Raw genomic sequence first — 19,068 nt, forward strand, 5'->3', positions numbered from 1 at the left:
ATCTCATACATCACATATATCTCATTCATCACAACCTTTTGGCCATATCACATCACAAGGCACATGCTGCAAAAACAAGTTAGACGTCCTCTAATTGTTGTTGCAAGTTTTTATGTGGCTTCTATAGGTTTCTAGCAAGAACGTTTCTTACCTACGTAAAACCACAACGTGATATGCCAATTTATATTTACCCTTCATAAGGACCCTTTTCATCGAATCCGTTCCGACTAAAGTGGGAGAGACAGACACCCGCTAGCCACCTTATGCAACTAGTGCATGTCAGTCGGTGGAACCTGTCTCATGTAAGTGTACGTGTAAGGTCGGTCCGGGCCGCTTCATCCCACAATACCGCCGAAACAAGATAAGACTAGTAGTGGCAAGAAAAATTGACAACATCTACGCCCACAACTGCTTTGTGTTCTACTCGTGCATAGTAACTACGCATAGGCCTGGCTCATGATGCCACTGTTGGGGATCGTTGCAGAATTTTAAAATTTTCTACGCATCACCAAGATCCATCTATGGAGTTTACTAGCAACGAGGGGAAAGGAGTGCATCTACATACCCTTGTAGATCGTGAGCGGAAGCGTTCAAGTGAACGGGGTTGATGGAGTCGTACTCGTCGTGATCCAAATCACCGATGACCGAGCGCCGAACGGACGGCACCTCCGCGTTCAACACACGTACGGAGCAGCGACGTCTCCTCCTTCTTGATCCAGCAAGGGGGAAGGAGAGGTTGATGGAGATCCAGCAGCACGACGGCGTGGTGGTGGAAGTAGCGGGGATCCCGGCAGGGCTTCGCCAAGCGCAAGCGGGAGAGAGAGGTGTCACGGGAGGGAGAGGGAGGCGCCAGGGGCTAGGGTACAGCAGCCCTCCCTCCCCCCCTTTATATAGGCCCCCTGGGGGGGCGCCGGCCCTGGGATCCCATCTATGGGGGGGGCGGCCAAGGGGGGAAACTTCCCCCCCAAGTCAGGTGGGGCGCCCCCCACCCCCAGGGTTTCCAACCCTAGGCGCAGGGGGAGGCCCATGGGGGGCGCACCAGCCCACTAGGGGCTGGTTCCCCTCCCACTTCAGCCCATGGGGCCCTCCGGGATAGGTGGCCCCACCCGGTGGACCCCCGGGACCCTTCCGGTGGTCCCGGTACAATACCGATAACCCCCGAAACTTTTCCGGTGGCCGAAACTGGACTTCCTATATATAATTCTTCACCTCCGGACCATTCCGGAACTCCTTGTGACGTCCGGGATCTCATCCGGGACTCCGAACAACTTTCTGGTTTCCGCATACTAATATCTCTACAACCCTAGCGTCACCGAACCTTAAGTGTGTAGACCCTACGGGTTCGGGAGACATGCAGACATGACCGAGACGCCTCTCCGGTCAATAACCAACAACGGGATTTGGATACCCATGTTGGCTCCCACATGTTCCACGATGATCTCATCGGATGAACCACGATGTCGAGGATTCAATCAATCCCGTATACAATTCCCTTTGTCAAACGGTACGTTACTTGCCCGATATTCGATCATCGGTATCCCAATACCTTGTTCAATCTCGTTACCGGCAAGTCACTTTACTCGTACCGTAATGCATGATCCCGTGGCTAACTCCTTAGTCACATTGAGCTCATTATGATGATGCATTACCGAGCGGGCCCAGAGATACCTCTCCGTCATACGGAGTGACAAATCCCAGTCTCGATCCGAGCCAACCCAACAGACACTTTCGGAGATACCCGTAGTGCACCTTTATAGTCACCCAGTTACGTTGTGACGTTTGGTACACCCGAAGCACTCCTACGGCATCCGGGAGTTGCACGATCTCATGGTCTAAGGAAATGATACTTGACATTGGAAAAGCTCTAGCAAACGAACTACACGATCTTTGTGCTATGCTTAGGATTGGGTCTTGTCCATCACATCATTCTCCTAATGATGTGATCCTGTTATCAATGACATCCAATGTCCATAGTCAGGAAACCATGACTATCTGTTGATCAACGAGCTAGTCAACTAGAGGCTCACTAGGGACATGTTGTGGTCTATGTATTCACACATGTATTACGATTTCCGGATAACACAATTATAGCACGAACAATAGACAATTATCATGAACCAGGAAATATAATAATAACCATTTTATTATTGCCTCTAGGGCATATTTCCAACACTACCGACCCTCCCTCCTCTTTCTTTCTGAGACAAAGATCAGGGATACCAGAGTTAAGAATTTCATGTGGTCCTTGGGTTTTTTTGGCTACTATGCAGTCAGTAGTGAGTGGCTCAGTGGCGGCCTCGCTCTTTTCTGGTCGCAAGCTGCGGCAGTGACGGCCAAGGCAGCCAATAAAAGGTGTATTGATGTTCAGGTGCAGCTTGATGAGGGCATGCCTTGGCGGGCGTCGTTTGTATATGGGGAACCAAGGAGGGAGGATATATCTCTTTTTTGGGAGCTCCTTCGACGCATGCAACACTCCTGGATGGGCCCTTGGATTTGCTACGGAGATTTCAACGAGGTTCTAACTAATGATGAACATTGTGGTCCTAGGGATCGGCTCGACTCACAGATGGCTGAGTTCCGGGATTGCATGATGGATTGTGGATTGTCTGATTTGGGTTTCTCGGGTCCTAAGTTCACTTGGTGCAACAAACAAGACCCCAACAGCAATGTCCGTTGTCGCTTGGATCGGGCCATGGCTAACAGTGCCTTCTCCAACTTATTCGAAGCATGCAATGTGGAGAATATTATTGCCACCACATCTGATCACTACCCTGTTCTTGTTCACCTAGACCAAGATTCCCAGCAGCGCCGCTCGGCCCTGGTGCAGCAAGGCTTCAGATTCGAAGAGATGTGGCTGCGGGCAGCTGATTACAAGGACACTCTCGAACAAGCTTGGTCTGCGGGCAGAGATGGCCTCTTGTCTTTGAGCTCGACATGGGCGAAATCTCAAGGGGGTGGCTGGCTCGCTGTGATCCTGGAGCAAGGAAACCTTTGGCTCTATACGTAAGAAGATCGGGAAGATGGAGCACCGCCTAGCTACCATTAGGGCTTCACTGCCCTCCCAGTCTTCGTTGTCAGAGGAGAAACACATTGAGGGTCAGCTCTACGAGTTGTTTGAGTGGGAGGAGATTATGGAAAGACAACGCTCACGGGTGGATTGGCTCAAAGCGGGCGACCACAACACGGAGTTTTTTCAAGCTCGTGCAACAGCCAGACGTAGAACAAACAGAATTCATTCGCTTCTGCGGGAGGATGGCTCGGTTTGCAACTCTCAAGGACAGATCAAGCGCTTGGTGTAGACCTATTATGATAAGCTCTTCACGTCCGAACTGCGCCCTAATGCTGACGATATTTTGCAAGCTATTCCAAACAAGATTTCTAGTGAGATGAATGCCTACTTGTGTAAGCCTTATTCCAACGAGGAAATTAGGGCTACTTTGTTCCAGATGGGGCCGACCAAGGCACCTGGCCCTGACGGTTTTTCGGCTCTTCTTTACCAGACCCACTGGGACTTCTTGGGGGACGACATTTATCAGGCAGTACGTGGCTTCTTGGAAGTAAGACCGATCCCTGAAGGTTATTTGTGATTCGGTCATAGTTTTGATTCCGAAGACTACCAAGCCTAAGCATTTGAAGAACTTTCGTCCTATCAGTCTTTGCAATGTGCTCTACAAAATAGCATCCAAGGTCTTAGCAAACCGACTGAAATCCATTCTGCCAGTGGTGATGTCTGAGAGTCAGAGTGCTTTCGTTCCCGGCCGATTGATCACGGACAACACCCTAATTGCGTATGAGTGCCTACACACAATCCGGAAACAACATGTGAAGAAACCCTTCTTTGCCCTCAAGATCGATATGATGAAGGCTTATGATCGTGTGGAATGGAACTACCTCCATCAATGTCTGGCCAAGCTGGGTTTTGCTTCATCATGGATTGAGGCTGTTATGCGTTGTGTGAAAAAATGTCCGTTATGCTGTGAGAGTTAATGGAGAGCTAACTGAACCAGTGGTTCCATCTCGTGGGATTCGACAAGGGGACCCCATGAGCCCATATATCTTTCTCTTATGCACTGAAGGTTTTTCTAGCTAGTCTGCTATTTCAACAGGAGGCTAGTGGCGAGCTACATCGGATTCGAAACGGCCGTCATGGCCCGTCTATCTCACACCTCCTGTCCGCGGACGATAGCATCTTCTTTGCGAAGAGTGATTCTCAGAGTGTGGCTTCTTTGGAGTCTACCCTCAGTTCATATTGTGAGGGTTCGGGGCAAGCAATCAACAAAGACATTTCTTCGGTGTTCTTTGGTAAGCACTGTCCTACAAATGTCAAAGATCGGGTGAATAATCAGTTGGGTATTAGCAATGAGTCTTTTCATGGTTCTTATGTGGGTATGCCCATGGAGGCTGGTAGTTCTCCCACAAGCACTTTCAAATTTCTTCCGGATAGGGCATGGCAGAACATCCATGGTTGGTCGGACCGGCCCATGTCCAGAGCAGGAACGGAAACCTTACTGAAATAAAAAACTCAAGCTATTCCCACCTTCATCTCAAGTTGCTTCCGTTTGTTGGTGGCTATATGTGGGAAGTTCCAGCAGATTGTTTCCAATCAATGGTGGGGTCGTGAGGATGGTAAGAAGAAGATGCATTGGCGCTCATGGGATTGGCTCTCTACACCGAAATCCCTCGGAGGCATGGGCTTCAAAGATATGGCGCTTTTCAACTAGGCAATGTTGGGCAAATTAAACAAGGCTGGAGGCTGTTGACTGACCCCAGATCGCTGTGCGCGCAGGTTTTAAAAGGACGGTACTTTCCTTTTGGTGACTTCTGGAATGCTACTGCTCCTCGTTCAGCCTCGGCCACTTGGTGCGCTATTCTGCACGGTCGGGACCTACTCAAGAAAGGTGTGCAATGGGGTATTGGGGATGGAAGAAGCACCCGCATTGTCAAAGATCACTGGATCCCATCTACTCCACCATCTATACTTCGGCCACTCTCTCCCATTCCAGATTCTGCTACGGTTCATTGCTTACTTGATGAGGAAAATGGGTGTTGGAATGAGGAATCAGTAAGAGATTTCTTCCCCGAGGAAGTGGCAAACGACATTCTCAAAATCCCCATTAACTCGGCGGGAGGGCCGGACTTTGTGCGCTGGCCTTTCACAAAATTTGGAGATTACACTGTCCGCTTAGCTTACAACATGGCCAGGATGAGTCGTTTTCTATCGGCTAGGAGTGAAAATGGTGGTGGTCAGAACTCGGGTTGGTCCTTGGAGGAAAAGTTGTGGAAGAAGCTTTGGAGCGTCAAGGCTCCAAACAAGATGAAAATTTTGCTGCGGAGGTTTGCTCATGACTGTTTTCCTTCGGGCGAGCAACTGCAGCGGCGTCAGGTCCCGACGAGGACTAACTGTGTCTTCTGTGGCTGCTCCGAAGGTATTGAACACGCTTTGCTTTTTTGTGCCCATGCAAGATTTATCTCAGGGGAGATCAAGGTCACTTTTGGGATCAAGCTGTTTCGCTCTTCTTTCACTTCTCCGAAGCAATGGTTGTTCAACTTGCTAGCTCGTGGATCTGACAGAGATATTTCCATCATCATGGTCACTTTGTGGCACATCTTGGAGGCACGAAATGCTGCCCGCAATGAGCCTGATTCCCCTCCGAAGCGGACTTCAGCGAGGCCGCGGGCTTACGTGGATATGATTTTTCAGCATCTTTTCAAGCCTGGAGCTGCAACTAGGCGCGAGACTTCTGCTTCTAGCTTCTATTGGTCTCCGCCACCGCAAGGTACATTGCTGGTGTCCTCTGATGCGGCGGTCTCTTTGGAGCGTGGTTCTCCTGTGGTGGGTGTGGTGGTGCGGGATCATTCCGGCCAATGTGTAGCTGCAGCTTCGGAACCTCTGCCTGGTGTTTCATCTCTAGAAGTGGCCGAGGCCCTAGCTCTCCATCGTGCGGTGTTTCTGGCTCGCTAGGAAAACTATGCTCGTGTGATCTTTCAGTCTGACCGTCTCTTGGTGGTGCAAAGGTTACAGTCTTCGGCCCGAGACTGCTCCATGGTGGGTTCGATCATCACTGATATCAAGGCGGCCTGTGGGTCTTTGTCTTCTGCTTCTTTTATGCATGTTCATCGGCGTTGTAATGTTTTAGCTCATGTTCTAGCTAGATCTAGTCTGAACTCTGTGAGTCCCTGTATCTCATGGGAGGGGGGGGAGGGGGGGCTCGTCTCTGTCTGTGGCGGTCGCCGCGACCTCATGGAGGTCGAGCATGAAAACGCTCGTCGACCTCGCTGAGATGCAGCGAGGAGGAGCCCCTAGCTAGGCGAGCAACGTGTCTGCCAGGCACGTTCCCCGTCGCGGGTCGCGGGAACACTCTCTTTCTCACTCTTTGTGGTCAATGAGGGAAAACGATGGATAGGGGAGGGGAACTAGTGTTGTAGGGAGTAGACATGGCCGCTGGCGCGACCTCATGGAGGTCGAGCATGAAAACGCTCGTCGACCTCGTCGAGATGCAGCAACGAGGAGCCACTGGCCGGGCGCGGAATCTAGCGGTGTCCAGCAACCCGTCTTCCAGGCACGGTCCCATCGCGGGTCGCCGGAACACTCTTCTTCTCACTCTCTGCGATCAACGAGGAGAGATGATGGATAGTGAGAGGGGGAAATCGGTGTTGTAGGGAGTAGATGGGACGAGTTCGCCCCAGGCACATTCCCAGCAAACTTGTTTGATTTTCTACTTGGCCACTTGGACCACTTTAAGATTCTTGTTTTTTATCCAACAGATAACATTTCCGTAACGTAATTAATGAGATGGTGGTGAGTCTAAACGGACGCATGCGCGTCTCCTGGTCCCTCTTCTGATTGGTCATGCTGCCAGCCAAGCATCAGGGGACCTCCTATGCGCCGCTCGTTGCGGCAAAGAGGTGGCGTTTCGCATAGGCCGACTCACGTGGGCCGGCCCATTTCCAGTGCACGGGGTGGCAGGCGTTGGCGACGTGAAAAAAAGAAGAGACGGAGGGCGCGGGCAGTGGGGTTCAAACACGCGACCGTGAAGTGGGATGCGCACGTTGCTAGCCACTGCGACAAGTGGGTTCTACTGTCAAATTGGCAACGCGAAAGTAGAAGTAAACGAGAGCGGCAAACTGGTAACACAACTCCATCATTACTTTGATTAGGTGTCTAAAATGGCAGCCCCGTGTATATGAATTTTTTTAAAATGGCAGCCACGAGTCGCTTGCCACAAACATGACTTTCTTTTCGGAAAAAGTAAAAAAAATATAAACACGACATTTTTCTAACTTCTGAACAAATTTATAAAAAGTCGAACGTTTTGTGAAACCCAAGCATTTTTTGAAAAAAAGGAACAAAATTCAAAGGGAGAACATTTTTTAAAATGATGAACAAGTTTTTGAAAATGCGAACATTTTTTGACAAAACAAGAAAAAAATTAAGCAAGCAATTTTTTTGAAATCAATTAAAATTTATCAAAATGCGAACATTTTTTGATGTTACCTAAAATGTATCTGAATTCATGAAAACATGCCTTTTTTTGTTCGTGAACATATTTTGAAAGTGAAATTGCCGAACTTTTTTAAATTTGTGCACAAAAATTCAAAGGCGAACATTTTTTGAGATCCACGGAACAATTTGTTATTTAGCGAACAAATTTTTGAAAACATGAACAGAACACTATTTGAATTTGCGAACAAATTTTGAAGTGGGAACATATTTTGAAACTTGCAAACATTTTCTGAATGTGTGAACAAAATTAAAATGCAACATTTTTTAAATTTGAAATTCTACAGTTTTTTGAATTTTCAATCATTTTTGTAAATTGAAAAACAAATATTAGAATTATACATTATTGGAATTTCTGAACAAAATTTCAAAATTGGAACATTTTAGAAAATCGAGCAAAATTTTAAAAATGTGAACATTTTTTAAAAATTCTGAAAATATGTTGGAAAATAAAAGTGAAAATGGTATAAAATGGAAAGAAAAGAAAAAACGAAACAAAGATAATAAAATAAAAGGAAAGAAAAAGAAAAAAGAACAAAAGATAGAAAACGAAAAATAAACAGGAAAAAAAGAAAAAGAAACAGAAAATGGAAAATGGAAAAACGAAAAAGAAGGAAAAGAAAAATAAAACACAATATAAAGCCAAAAAACCGAAAAGAAAAGAACACAGGAGTAAACCCGGTTTAGGGAACCTTCTGGAAGGTTCCGAAAACCGGTTGGCCGCACCTGCGTAAAACCTTGAAATGGGCCGGTGCATGTTTGTCGCTCGCATCGCTGCCCCTGTGCGGTAGCCCGACAGTTTGCCGCATCGAGCGGCGAATAGGGATTTCCAAGCATCAGGGAAAAACTAATTTGACGCGCGTTGCATCTAACTACCGGCACTTCACATAGGCGAGCGGGCCTCGACGCGATGGGCCGGCCATTTTGTAGCATAGGTTATAAACCGGATTCTTATTTCTTTTGTTTTTTATAGTTTTTACGTTTGTTCTTCTTCTTTTTCCTATTTTCTATTTTTTTTCTATTTTTTGTTTCTGGTTTCGTTTTTCCTTTTCTCCGTTTTTCTTTTTTTAAATGTTCATTTTTTAGAAATTGTTCATTTTTCAAAACAAATGCGTTATCAAATTTTGATCATAAATTCATAAAATGTTTGCATTTTCAAAAACAATTTTGTAATTTAAAAAATATTATTTTTCAAAAAATTGTTCAGAATGTAAAACAATGTTCTCATTTTCAATATTTTGTCACAAACAATTTATTTTTGCGTTTTTAAAAAAGTTCCGGGATTTGAAAAAAAAGTTCTCGTTTTAGCAATTTGTTCAGATTTTTGAAAAAAAGTTTAGAGACATTAAAAAATTGTTCTTGTTGTCCAAAATGTTTTGAAATTGAAAATTGCTCACAAATTTCAAAAAATGTTCATATTTCCGAAATTGAGGATTCAGAAAATGTTCATGTTTTCAATAGTTGTTCATTGTTTAAAAAAATTCATAACAACTTTCAAAAATGTTCATCATTTCCCAAAATAGTTTAATAATTTTGAAAATTGGTAACACTTCCAAAACTTGTTCGTATTTTAAAGAATTTTTTGTATTTATATAATAAGATTTCATTGCTTTCAAAGTTTTTTCACAATGAAAAAAGTATTGGAATTTCAAAAAAAGTTCATAAACCTCAAAAAGGTTCACATGTTCATAAATTATCCACAGATTTCAAAATACATATAATTTTCGAGAATGCTTTTAAAAATCACGTTTAATTTTTTTAAAAAATGTTCATTATATCTGTATATAGCTCTTATGTATCGGCGCTGCCGGTTAGACACCGAAGTTAATCAGGTACAGTGGCTAGTCGCGTCAGTACACCATAGCCAGGTCCTCTGGTCTATTTCCCAGGAGCACATTTCTTTTTTTTTCGAAATTCTGACTATACCATTTGTTGGTGGTGTGCGGCCCACTCGCGACGCCACTTGTGCGTTTGCTCGACTACATGACGCAGTTAGCCTCAGATAGGAGCTCCCATCCATCAGTACACGCGTGAATTCTTAGCTAGGGCACATTAAATTATGTGGCTTTCGAAACGTGCTCTATCTACAATCAAACACAAGAGATTTTCGCCTCTAATTAAAGCCAATTACTTGGTTCATTTTTATAAAAATGAATTACTCGGTTTCTTGGGGAGCTCCTTACGCCGCTCAATGCGGCAAACAGTCTGCCTCTGGAGCGCCACGACTGGGCCGCCCGTATAGCGCTTGTAGCAACCATCCTCGGTGTTGCCAAAAAAACTTAATTTTTTTAAAAAAGTGCAAAATGTTTTTGAAACTGTGTACACGTTTTTAAACTTTGAACAATGTGAAAGATTTTTGAAAATTTGAAACAAATTTTGAAAGCTGTGAATAACTTTTAAAATTATGTTTTTAAGAAGTTGTTTTCAATTTTTGAACTTTTTCAAAACTGGAAAGTTTATTTTTTTGGAAAAACAATTGAAAACATGAATACAATTTTAATCTATAATGAATTTTTTTAAAAAAATTCTAAATAAAAAATAAAAATGACATTTTTATGAAAATTGCCAAAAAAATGGAAATGCGCACATATTTTGAAATTGTGAGCAATTGAATAAATAGAAGAAATGAAAACCAACAAATTGAATAAATAGAAGAAATGAAAACCAACAAACCCAATAAAAAATAAAACAGAAAAACAGGTCAGAAGGTTCCCAAAACCAGAACGAGAAAACATCCCGTTGAATCTAAATGGGTCGGCCCATTTAGTCGCTGGCTAGCTCTTCCTTGTGTGTTGCATCAACAAGACAAAACGAGCGTCGAATAGGGAATGTGGTTTCCTTGGTCCTGCTAATTTTGTGTTCAGGCCCGATAAACTTAAACGGAGGGAGTATCACATTGACATCCGACCATAAATCCTATTCATTTTCACCGTAGTATCGAAAAGTACTAAGCTTCTAAATTTTGGCTTCGTATTTGGAGCTGGGCATCGGCAAGTCCGCAAGTGAGACCAGTGGATGGCGATGGTGTTGGCGGTGAGACTTCCGCGACAACGATGGTGGGACGAGCAATGATGAGGCGTGACAATGGTTGAGGTAGTTGGCTCTTCTCCGACGTGTCCATGGGATAACCTCGGAATGTCTTGCTGTGGTGAAGTCAGGGCTGTGGCGGCGGGCCTCCGATGACAACGATGACATGATATGTTTGGTGACCTTCAACGGCGCCAATCTTGCATAGCTTCTCCTTTAATACATTCAGGATAAAAAAACTTACTCCTACATAGGGTTTTTAGTCATTTTTGGGCGCAAACGAGTGCGTGAATCACAACGGAACAGAATGGTCAAGAAGGATTGAGCAGGTGCGTGGTTCCGCACCTGCGTGCCCGTATGAATTTCTCGGTTAGTAAGCTCTCTGTCTCTCTCTCTGTTTATTTGTGAAAATAATAATCTTACCACACGGCTAGAAACCGCATGTGAGGAAATAACCAGGCGATCTCAGATTTGGTTCTCGGCCTTTTCCCGTGTCCCCCGAAGAAGGAGGAGACCGTGTACGAGCACCATGCATCCGCGTGAATAATACTGGTAACCGATTGAAGAACAGGAGCCGTTTCCTTCTGAGAAAAGCCCAGGAAACTCACGGCAGATTCGGTTTCCCAAAATGGGGCAGGGCAAGCCCATCCGACGCGTGGGCCTCTTCCATCCACAACGTGCGCTCCGCACTCCGTGGCTCCTTCCTTTTTCTTTTTGTAGGTGATACTACAAACAACGCGGCTTCTTCTCAAAAAAAAAAAAAGGAAAAAGGAAAGGGTAACGCGGCCTACAAATATGCGCTGCTGCCTGGTGGAAGCTCCCGCAAGCAGAGCAGGGGATTTCTGCCTCTCAACTCTTTCTCTCAGCAAGTTCGTATTCAAGCTTGAGGGTGGACTCGCTGCAGAGTCGAGATCAGGGATGGGGGGCTGCTTCTCCGGCGACGTGCCCGGCGGCACGGAGGCCGTCGGCGGGGGCGCGACGGGGGCGGCGGCGGGGCAGGGCCAGGGCCAGGGCGGGCCGAACGAGGCGCTCGACCACTTCCTCCAGGGCCACGGTCTGCGCGGCCTCTACACCCCTCTCGAGGTGATGATGCTCAGTCCCCTCCTCCACGCGAAACCCTAGCTAGTGCCCAGTCCAGTCCACCAGCGCTCGCTCGCTCGCTAGTCATGGAGAATTTTCCCAGAATGGTTGTGCTTCGCGGCCGGATTCGTGGTCGCGATTGAAGCGGGGGGTTTTTTTTGGGGGGTGGCGAGGAAGGAATTGGGGGTCGTCGGGAACAGCCATCGGTTCCGGCGACGGGGATTTGGTGGGCGTTCGCTGTCTGGTGAGGTGGATTTCGGGTGTCGTTCATTTGTTTATTCTGGTAAATGTGCTTCGCTGTCACAGCGGGCGGATGTTACCAACAACCTCCCGGCATTGCAAATTGCAATTATATATCGCTTCGATTCTGGTTTAGATCCCACTTTTTATATGCAAGTGTGCCTCGCTTTGCGCCGATTTTTTAATGCGCGCAATTTAGGGGGCTTTTACTCGAGAGTTTGTGTTTGAAGCGGGTTTTGTGAAATGCCGGCGCTCGTCTCTGAATTTGGGTTTTGGGTTGTTTTGGGGATACGTGGATATCATATTTATGTTTTCGTGCATTTTCTCCTCTGGTCTGCGTCCACAAAATTGCTCAATGTGACGTGTCACGTGTCCATTACTTTTACGGGAATCTTAAAAATGTGGTGTCAGATTTTTAAGCATGGCAAATTATGTTGCCGCGAGGATGTCTATTTCCTTTAGCAAGCATGGCAAATCCTTGCCTTCAGTTTGTAGTGAAATATGACGTTTATGGCAAAAATCGGACGTTCCATTTGTAGCGAAATCCTACTTTTACGAATTCTCATTAGAGTACTTGGGAAATTCGTCTCTCTCAGAGCCAACTCGGATGTGCGGCGCTAGCGCACCTCAATTCTGTATGTTTCCTATGTTTTTTTTTGGCATCAATTGCATGCACGTGAATAAATTCGTGAAAGTTTTATTTTACATAATGGCATGCAATTTTTCTCGGTGATCTGCTTGTGCAGGAATAAGATCCTAACAAAGTGATATTTTCAGTTTCCGCGTGTGGTTCCTCCATTGGTGCTCGCATATAATTTTGATGGACCGGTCTTTGGAAAACTTTTTTTTAAGTTTTGATTGAAATTTTGATGCTGGAACATTTTCTGCAAGTGGATCTGGAATGGTCGTCTAATAGACTAATACTCCCTCCGTTCCTAAATATAAGTCTTTCTAGAGATTCCAACAAATGACTACATACGGAGCAAAATGAGTGAATCTACACTCTAAAATATGTCTACATACATCCGTATGTTGTAGTCCATTTGAAATGTCTAAAAATACTTATATTTAGGAACGGAGGGAGTATATTTTAGGCCGGAGTGGGTGGTGGTGGACATCAATCGCCTGCTTTACAAATGGAACAATGTTGTGCAGACGATGGAGCACTAACTTGCATACACTGGATTACGAACTTTACGTCCTTTACTTCACCAATTAATTTTTTTTTTATGATTTACTCAATCCTTTTCAATTATAAAAGGTTCTTATTCAGATTTTTACTAAGGAAAGTCGTTCGAACAATATAATACTACGTTTTCGGTGTCATGATTTATGATGATTTGACAATGGGTTTATTATAGAGTTTTCAGTGTCAAGAACTGTGTGGTCACTTGTTTCATATTTTAGAGTTTTCATCTGTTAGGTGTTTATTATAGTAGGTTCCCTGCATGTTCAACGATAATCCATATGCTCGGATCTGTTCCAGTCAGCGATAATGTTGAACCAGTTCAGTTTATGGTCGTGTTGCATGCTAATATGTTCTCAACTAGCTCATAGTAGACGCCAATATGATCTGCCTTGATTGACATGTCACCATCTTCCTGCATTACAGCTATCTTTTTCAGCTTCCAAGTTGAGAGATATGGATGCTCTTTCTAAGGTAAAACTACCATCCAGTTCTTCGAAGCATTTCAATATCCATACCTCTATTTCCTTTCTGGTAGTGCATCTTACTGTACCATAACTTGAAAAGTGAAATTAAAATCTGTTGGGACTGAAGTAGATGCTGGTAAATGTTCGATATCCTTTGGCCTTTTGCTAAAATAACAAGTTTAAAACAAACAAAACTATACGATTATGTATGAATCGGTGCAGATTTGTGTTTCTGTATCCACACGTCATTTGTTTACCTTCTTATTGTTCCATTTTCACCCTTTCTAGCGCCGAAAAAAATGTACATGAGCAATGTTGGAAGTTTCAAATTGGCATTGATTCTCCTTGTAGTTTTGTGACCAAAGTTGTGATACATAAGGCAAACAGAAATAATTATTTACCCTACAAGTTCTATGTAAAGAACAACAATGCATGCTAATATTCAGTTTTAGCTAACAACAAGATGGCTTACATTTTTAATAGTTGAAATTTGAAATCGCCATCCCCAAAAGCGGCATGCCTGATTTTCATGATAGGTTGCTCTATTTTTCAGTTTGATTTTGATATCTGTTTGTACACCAAAGATCATTACATTGCCAATCAATTCATATAAAATCATTATGTTTAAGTATATGCATCCTACTGTCAAAGTTTTCATTGTAGTGTACAAATCCTTTTACAGCAAAGTGTGTGACAGAAAATTATGGTGCTTGCTTGGTTGAGTTTCTTGTGTATGTGTATGTATCGTCCTCAGCTATAACTGTCATCTGCTTGGTGCAGAGTGATCCTATGTTGGTGGTTTACACAAAAATGGATGGAAGGCTAGAAGAGATTGGCCGCACTGAAGTGATATTGAATTCACTGGAACCATTGTGGATCACAAAAACTATGATAAATTACCAATTTGAGATTGTGCAACCCCTCGTGTAAGTTTATAAAACTATATACATACCACTGAAAAAAATAGCGCGCTATAGCGTCGCTAATAGCACGCTATAGCGTATTGAGAATTGCCTCGCTAAATATATCGGTGTACAATGTCTCGCTAATAGCACGCTATAGCGCGATATAGCACGCTAATAGCATATTTTGAGGTCGCCGCTATTTTGTTGTAGCGCGCTATTTTTTTCATTGATACATACTGATTACTTGTAGAAAGCACATACTAAATGCTACTTTTTTTGGGCTCATGATAGATTCAGGATATATGACATTGACACAAAGTACCATAACACACCAGTGAAGGTATATTCGGTGCCTTTAATTCATGTTTTTTGCTTCACCCAAATAGAGTTGTCTTAATTGTTTCATTGCGGAGAAAAATAATTGTAAGTTTTCTGTAGGCTATCTGTTATCTTCAATGACTCACACAAGGCAGCAACATTATAGCCTGCTTAAAATTTCTAGTCTATTACTTTATGCAACTATTGAAGCCTGAATCATTTATATTATGCAGATGTTGAACTTGGCTCAGCAAGATTTTCTAGGGGAAGCATTCTGCAATTTATCCGAGGTTGTGCAAAATCAGTTATATGATACAGTGCATAATCCAGCTGCAGTGTATAATTTCTCTAAATAAATGTAAATGAAGAAGAGAGAAACACAAACGCACTCCTGATATTTATTTGCACCCGTTTGCTCTTTTCGCAGATAGTCACAAAGTTCAACCATAGCCTGTCTTTGAACCTTCGAAATGGTTCTGGACATGCCCTTCAGGGCACAATGACAGTACACGCTGAAGAAACTGCTTCATCAAGGATGGCAGTTGAGATGACATTCCACTGTCTGAACCTTGATAACAAGGACACCTTCTCCAAAAGTGTATGGATAACTTCCTTGGTAGTCGTAAGGTGGCAAATTACTTGCAGTTCTAAATAAATGGTTTTTATTGTGCAGGATCCCTTCTTGAGAGTATCAAGACTGTCAGAAAGTGCTGTTGCCATTCCTATATGTAAAACAGAAGTGATCAATAACAACTTAAACCCTGTTTGGAGGCCTATAACACTGACATCACAACAATACAGTAGCAGGGCAAGTACATTTTTCTAGTATATGAATATTTCTGTCGGCCTTGTTTAGCAAGTGTGTAATTCAAGGTTAATCCAATATTTTTTTTATCTAATATGCGACTTTATTTCAGGATGACCCACTGCTAGTTGAGTGTTTTGATTTTGATGCCAGTGGCAACCATGAACTTATGGGGTAGGTTGGGTGAGGAAGTATTTTGGCATCTTTTTCCATTGATACCAAGTTTAATTGCTTTTGTTACTTTTCTGACAAATAGGGCTCTCCAGACAACTATCGCTCAGCTTGAAAATCTATATAAGTCAAAGGCTGGAGCAAATTTTTACAGCAAGAAGGGACAAAAGAAGGTTTGATTTCAACTATATGACACAATCTACTTAACAAAAAATTACTCCATCTAACCTCTCGACGTAACCAATCTGTGTTCAGTTGAAAGGACAGTTGTTCTTGGATACATTCCAGGAAAAAGTTCAACATACTTTCTTGGACTATATTTCCAGCGGGTTTGAGCTCAATTTTATGGTGGCTGTAGATTTTACTGGTTAGTTCTAGTTGGGAGCTTAAATGATTTATCTATGGCTCTGTCAATCATCTGTGGCTTATGTGTGGTTATTCCATGTGTTTCCAGCATCAAATGGCGACCCTCGTACCCCACAATCTTTGCACTACATTGACCCCTCTGGCAGACTAAACTCATACCAGCAGGTTTGGAATTTTCTGACATTGCTAAGATACTATTTAAACTGAAAGCCTTCTTACTGAACCATTTGATGTACCAGGCAATTCTAGGGGTCAGCGAAGTTCTACAGTTTTATGACAAAGATAGACGATTCCCTGCATGGGGTTTTGGTGCAAAGATGCCACAAGGACCTGTATCCCATTGTTTCAACTTGAATGCAATTACCAATGACTGTGAGGTGAGATTCATGCCTGGTGAGCTACTGCCAATTTAATTTTAGTTACTTTTTGACAATGGAGGATACTGAAAAGAAGCATTTCCCTATAAACCAACTTTTGGGTATTTGTGTACCAATGACTTTTTGAGCTACCAGCATTGTCTGTTGCCTTGTTTTGCTTTTGCAGTAGTATTAACTGAACAACTAATGCTTCACACACATTTATCAAAAACTAAATTTTTCGAATCTTTTAATAGTCACCAATGTCATGAAAATCTCATGAATCCAACAACTAATGCTTCACACACAACTCTTGGACTCATGAATCTCATCAAGTACAAAATAGTGATATGGTCTTATCATACTTGCCCTGTCTCATCCTCCTTAATTCCTTGTATATTTACTCTTAACGTCTCTTTTAATAGTCACAAATGTCACCTATTGGTATGACAAATATGGTGCTACAAATGATGTGTGGTAATTGTTCCTGAAATATTGCTGAATGTTGCCAGAAAATAAGAGCAACCTGTAGAATAACTGATGGTATTTATATTGCTTAGATCAGTTTTTCGAATCTTTTGTATCTACCAGCTGAGGGCGCCTAAATTTCTCAGTTAGACCGTCGTTGACGTTTACGGATTTTTCTGTTTCTATCACAGGTCGTTGGATTTGAAGGCATCATGTCAGCATACTCTTCTACTCTGTACAGTGTTTCTCTCTCAGGGCCAACCTTGTTTGGGCCCGTGATCAACAAAGCTGCAGAAATTGCCAGCCATTCTGCGCAATATGGGAACAACAGATATTTTGTCCTGCTCATTATCACGGTATGCAATCATTAATATCCTCATGTGACCTTTGTTCACAAAACTCACCTGAGCACTGTATATATGCAGGATGGCGTTATCACCGACGAGCAAGAAACAAAAGATTCTATTGTAAGGGCATCAGATTTGCCGTTGTCGATTCTCATCGTGGGAGTCGGGAATGCTGATTTCACTCAGATGAGGGTAAATCATTTACTGAATACGTGATAAATCTTTCATCCCCTGAACGTTTTTCTTGTAGCAGTATTTTATCTGGCAATTCTCCTTGGCTTTGTCAGACTCTGGATGCGGACTTGGGTAAGCGGCTTCAAAGCTCGACAGGCAGGGTGGCGACGCGTGACATTGTCCAGTTCGTCCCCATGAGGGAAGTCCAAGGTCAGCATCAGTTTCGCATTCTGTCACCATCAACTTACTCCAGCCCTTTGCATTGCTTATAGTGCCACCGCCGAAACAAGTGTGACTGATCGATCGACGACGGTTTTATCAGCAGGTGGGCAGGTCACCGTTGTCCAGAGCCTGCTGGAGGAGCTGCCTGGGCAGTTCCTGGAATACATGCGCACCCGGGGCATCAAGCCACAACCGCCCCAGCACGCCTCGGCGCCGCCAGCTTATCCCCCTCCTCCTCAGCTGTAAAGGAACCCCGCCGGACCTGCCACCCCACACGAGCTGGACTGCGCGTACGTACCGGCTGGCAATTGTAGATTCTGCCGTCTCTCTGTCTGACTGACTAACTCTCGTCGTGTCTGCGCTCTGCTCTACATCCTATGTTAGGTACTGAACCCTGTCGATAACTTTTCCACCCAGTTGGACGTCGCTGCAAACACTACGTATGAAAAATGAGATACCTCCTCGTGTTTTTTGCACTGAACTGCTGCTATATATGTTGGTCACTTTGTCACCGACAAGGAGTTATCTCCTAGGCGACCCATCTTGTCATTGTGTACATTTACTTAGGTTTTGTTTATCGTTGTTATCGTCTATGTCATGCAATTCTTGGGGCGGCTATTGGGGGTTGCCTGTTGCTGGAGACGGTGGAGAAAAAGTGCGGATGGCTTGGTATCACATTCGCTAAGCACAAACATAATGCACTCCTGTGGAATAAATAGGGAAATTAGTCAATTCGGACATCGGTCCTGCTGGAAGATCTAGGGCTTCTGGTGCAAACATACCCCCTTCTAGTGCCGCTGGTCCAACTCTTGCTAGTACTTGGCCTCTCTTTGGGTTTGAAATGACCCTACGACCTTCTCAAGCACAAGCAAGGAGTAAAACTCACAAGGAGTGACCCCTTCCGAAAAACCCGGGCTAGCAACGCGGGGCTCGCCAGAGAGGGCTGTTACAGCAAAGCCCCTTTCCTTTTCATCTTCTTGACCAAGAATCACCCCAAACTTTACACATGGCCATTATATTGTATTGTGGTACCACTAAATTGGTCACAAGAATGTATCACACTTGGATCACCTGGCTCTAATTCAAAGCCACATATGCGCCTGCCGGACAGCCGAGCGCCCTTTCTTCGTGGTGTCGTTCTGTGTTTATACTCGGCTTGCACTGGTAGAAGCCGAGTGGAAAGACCCTCCATCACCACCTACTACCTCACAATGTTTGCACCCTCTAAGTGGTTGATCAAACGAATTGACAAGCTCCGGAGAGGTTTTCTTTGGCGTGGTGAGGAAGAAGCCACGGGTATCCATTGTGCAGTGAATTGGAAGCGAGTGCGCTCACCAAAAAGACTTGGGGCTTAGGTATCAGGAACCTTGAATTGTTCACCCGCTCCCTTAGGCCGCGATGGCTCTGGAACTCCTGGATCTCCCCCTCGCGGCCT

At 44.1% G+C, this 19,068-nt stretch overlaps 1 protein-coding gene across 2 annotated transcripts; it reads left to right on the plus strand.

Moving 5' to 3' along the window:
- Window positions 1–11,336: 11,336 nt before the first annotated feature.
- Window positions 11,337–18,144, plus strand: LOC109751425 (protein BONZAI 3). Of its 2 annotated transcripts, none has more exons than XM_020310317.4 (16): window positions 11,337–11,611; window positions 13,461–13,508; window positions 14,282–14,427; window positions 14,698–14,746; window positions 14,958–15,014; window positions 15,152–15,322; window positions 15,398–15,532; window positions 15,642–15,703; window positions 15,786–15,873; window positions 15,956–16,067; window positions 16,155–16,231; window positions 16,306–16,443; window positions 17,082–17,246; window positions 17,316–17,429; window positions 17,525–17,621; window positions 17,737–18,144. In XM_020310317.4, exons 1-16 carry the CDS (start codon window positions 11,447–11,449, stop codon window positions 17,877–17,879), a joined length of 1,767 nt encoding a protein of 588 aa, XP_020165906.1. In that variant the 5' UTR covers window positions 11,337–11,446; the 3' UTR covers window positions 17,880–18,144. The 2 variants fall into 2 exon arrangements, with proteins under 2 accessions (XP_020165906.1, XP_020165905.1); XM_020310316.4 differs by having other exon boundaries at window positions 11,338–11,611; window positions 17,734–18,144.
- The last annotated feature ends 924 nt before the right edge of the window (window positions 18,145–19,068 follow it).

Source organism: Aegilops tauschii, chromosome 6, assembly GCF_002575655.3.
Source record: "Aegilops tauschii subsp. strangulata cultivar AL8/78 chromosome 6, Aet v6.0, whole genome shotgun sequence".
Lineage (NCBI taxonomy): Eukaryota > Viridiplantae > Streptophyta > Magnoliopsida > Poales > Poaceae > Aegilops > Aegilops tauschii.

Excerpts from the sequence above, each read along its gene's own strand:
- LOC109751425 (XM_020310316.4), top strand. The coding sequence starts at position 11,447 with ATGGGGGGCTGCTTCTCCGGCGACGTGCCCGGCGGCACGGAGGCCGTC. Across the intron at positions 14,747-14,957 it reads ACCATAACACACCAGTGAAG|ATGTTGAACTTGGCTCAGCA; the intron begins GTATATTCGGTG and ends TATATTATGCAG. Across the intron at positions 16,232-16,305 it reads GACTAAACTCATACCAGCAG|GCAATTCTAGGGGTCAGCGA; the intron begins GTTTGGAATTTT and ends TTGATGTACCAG.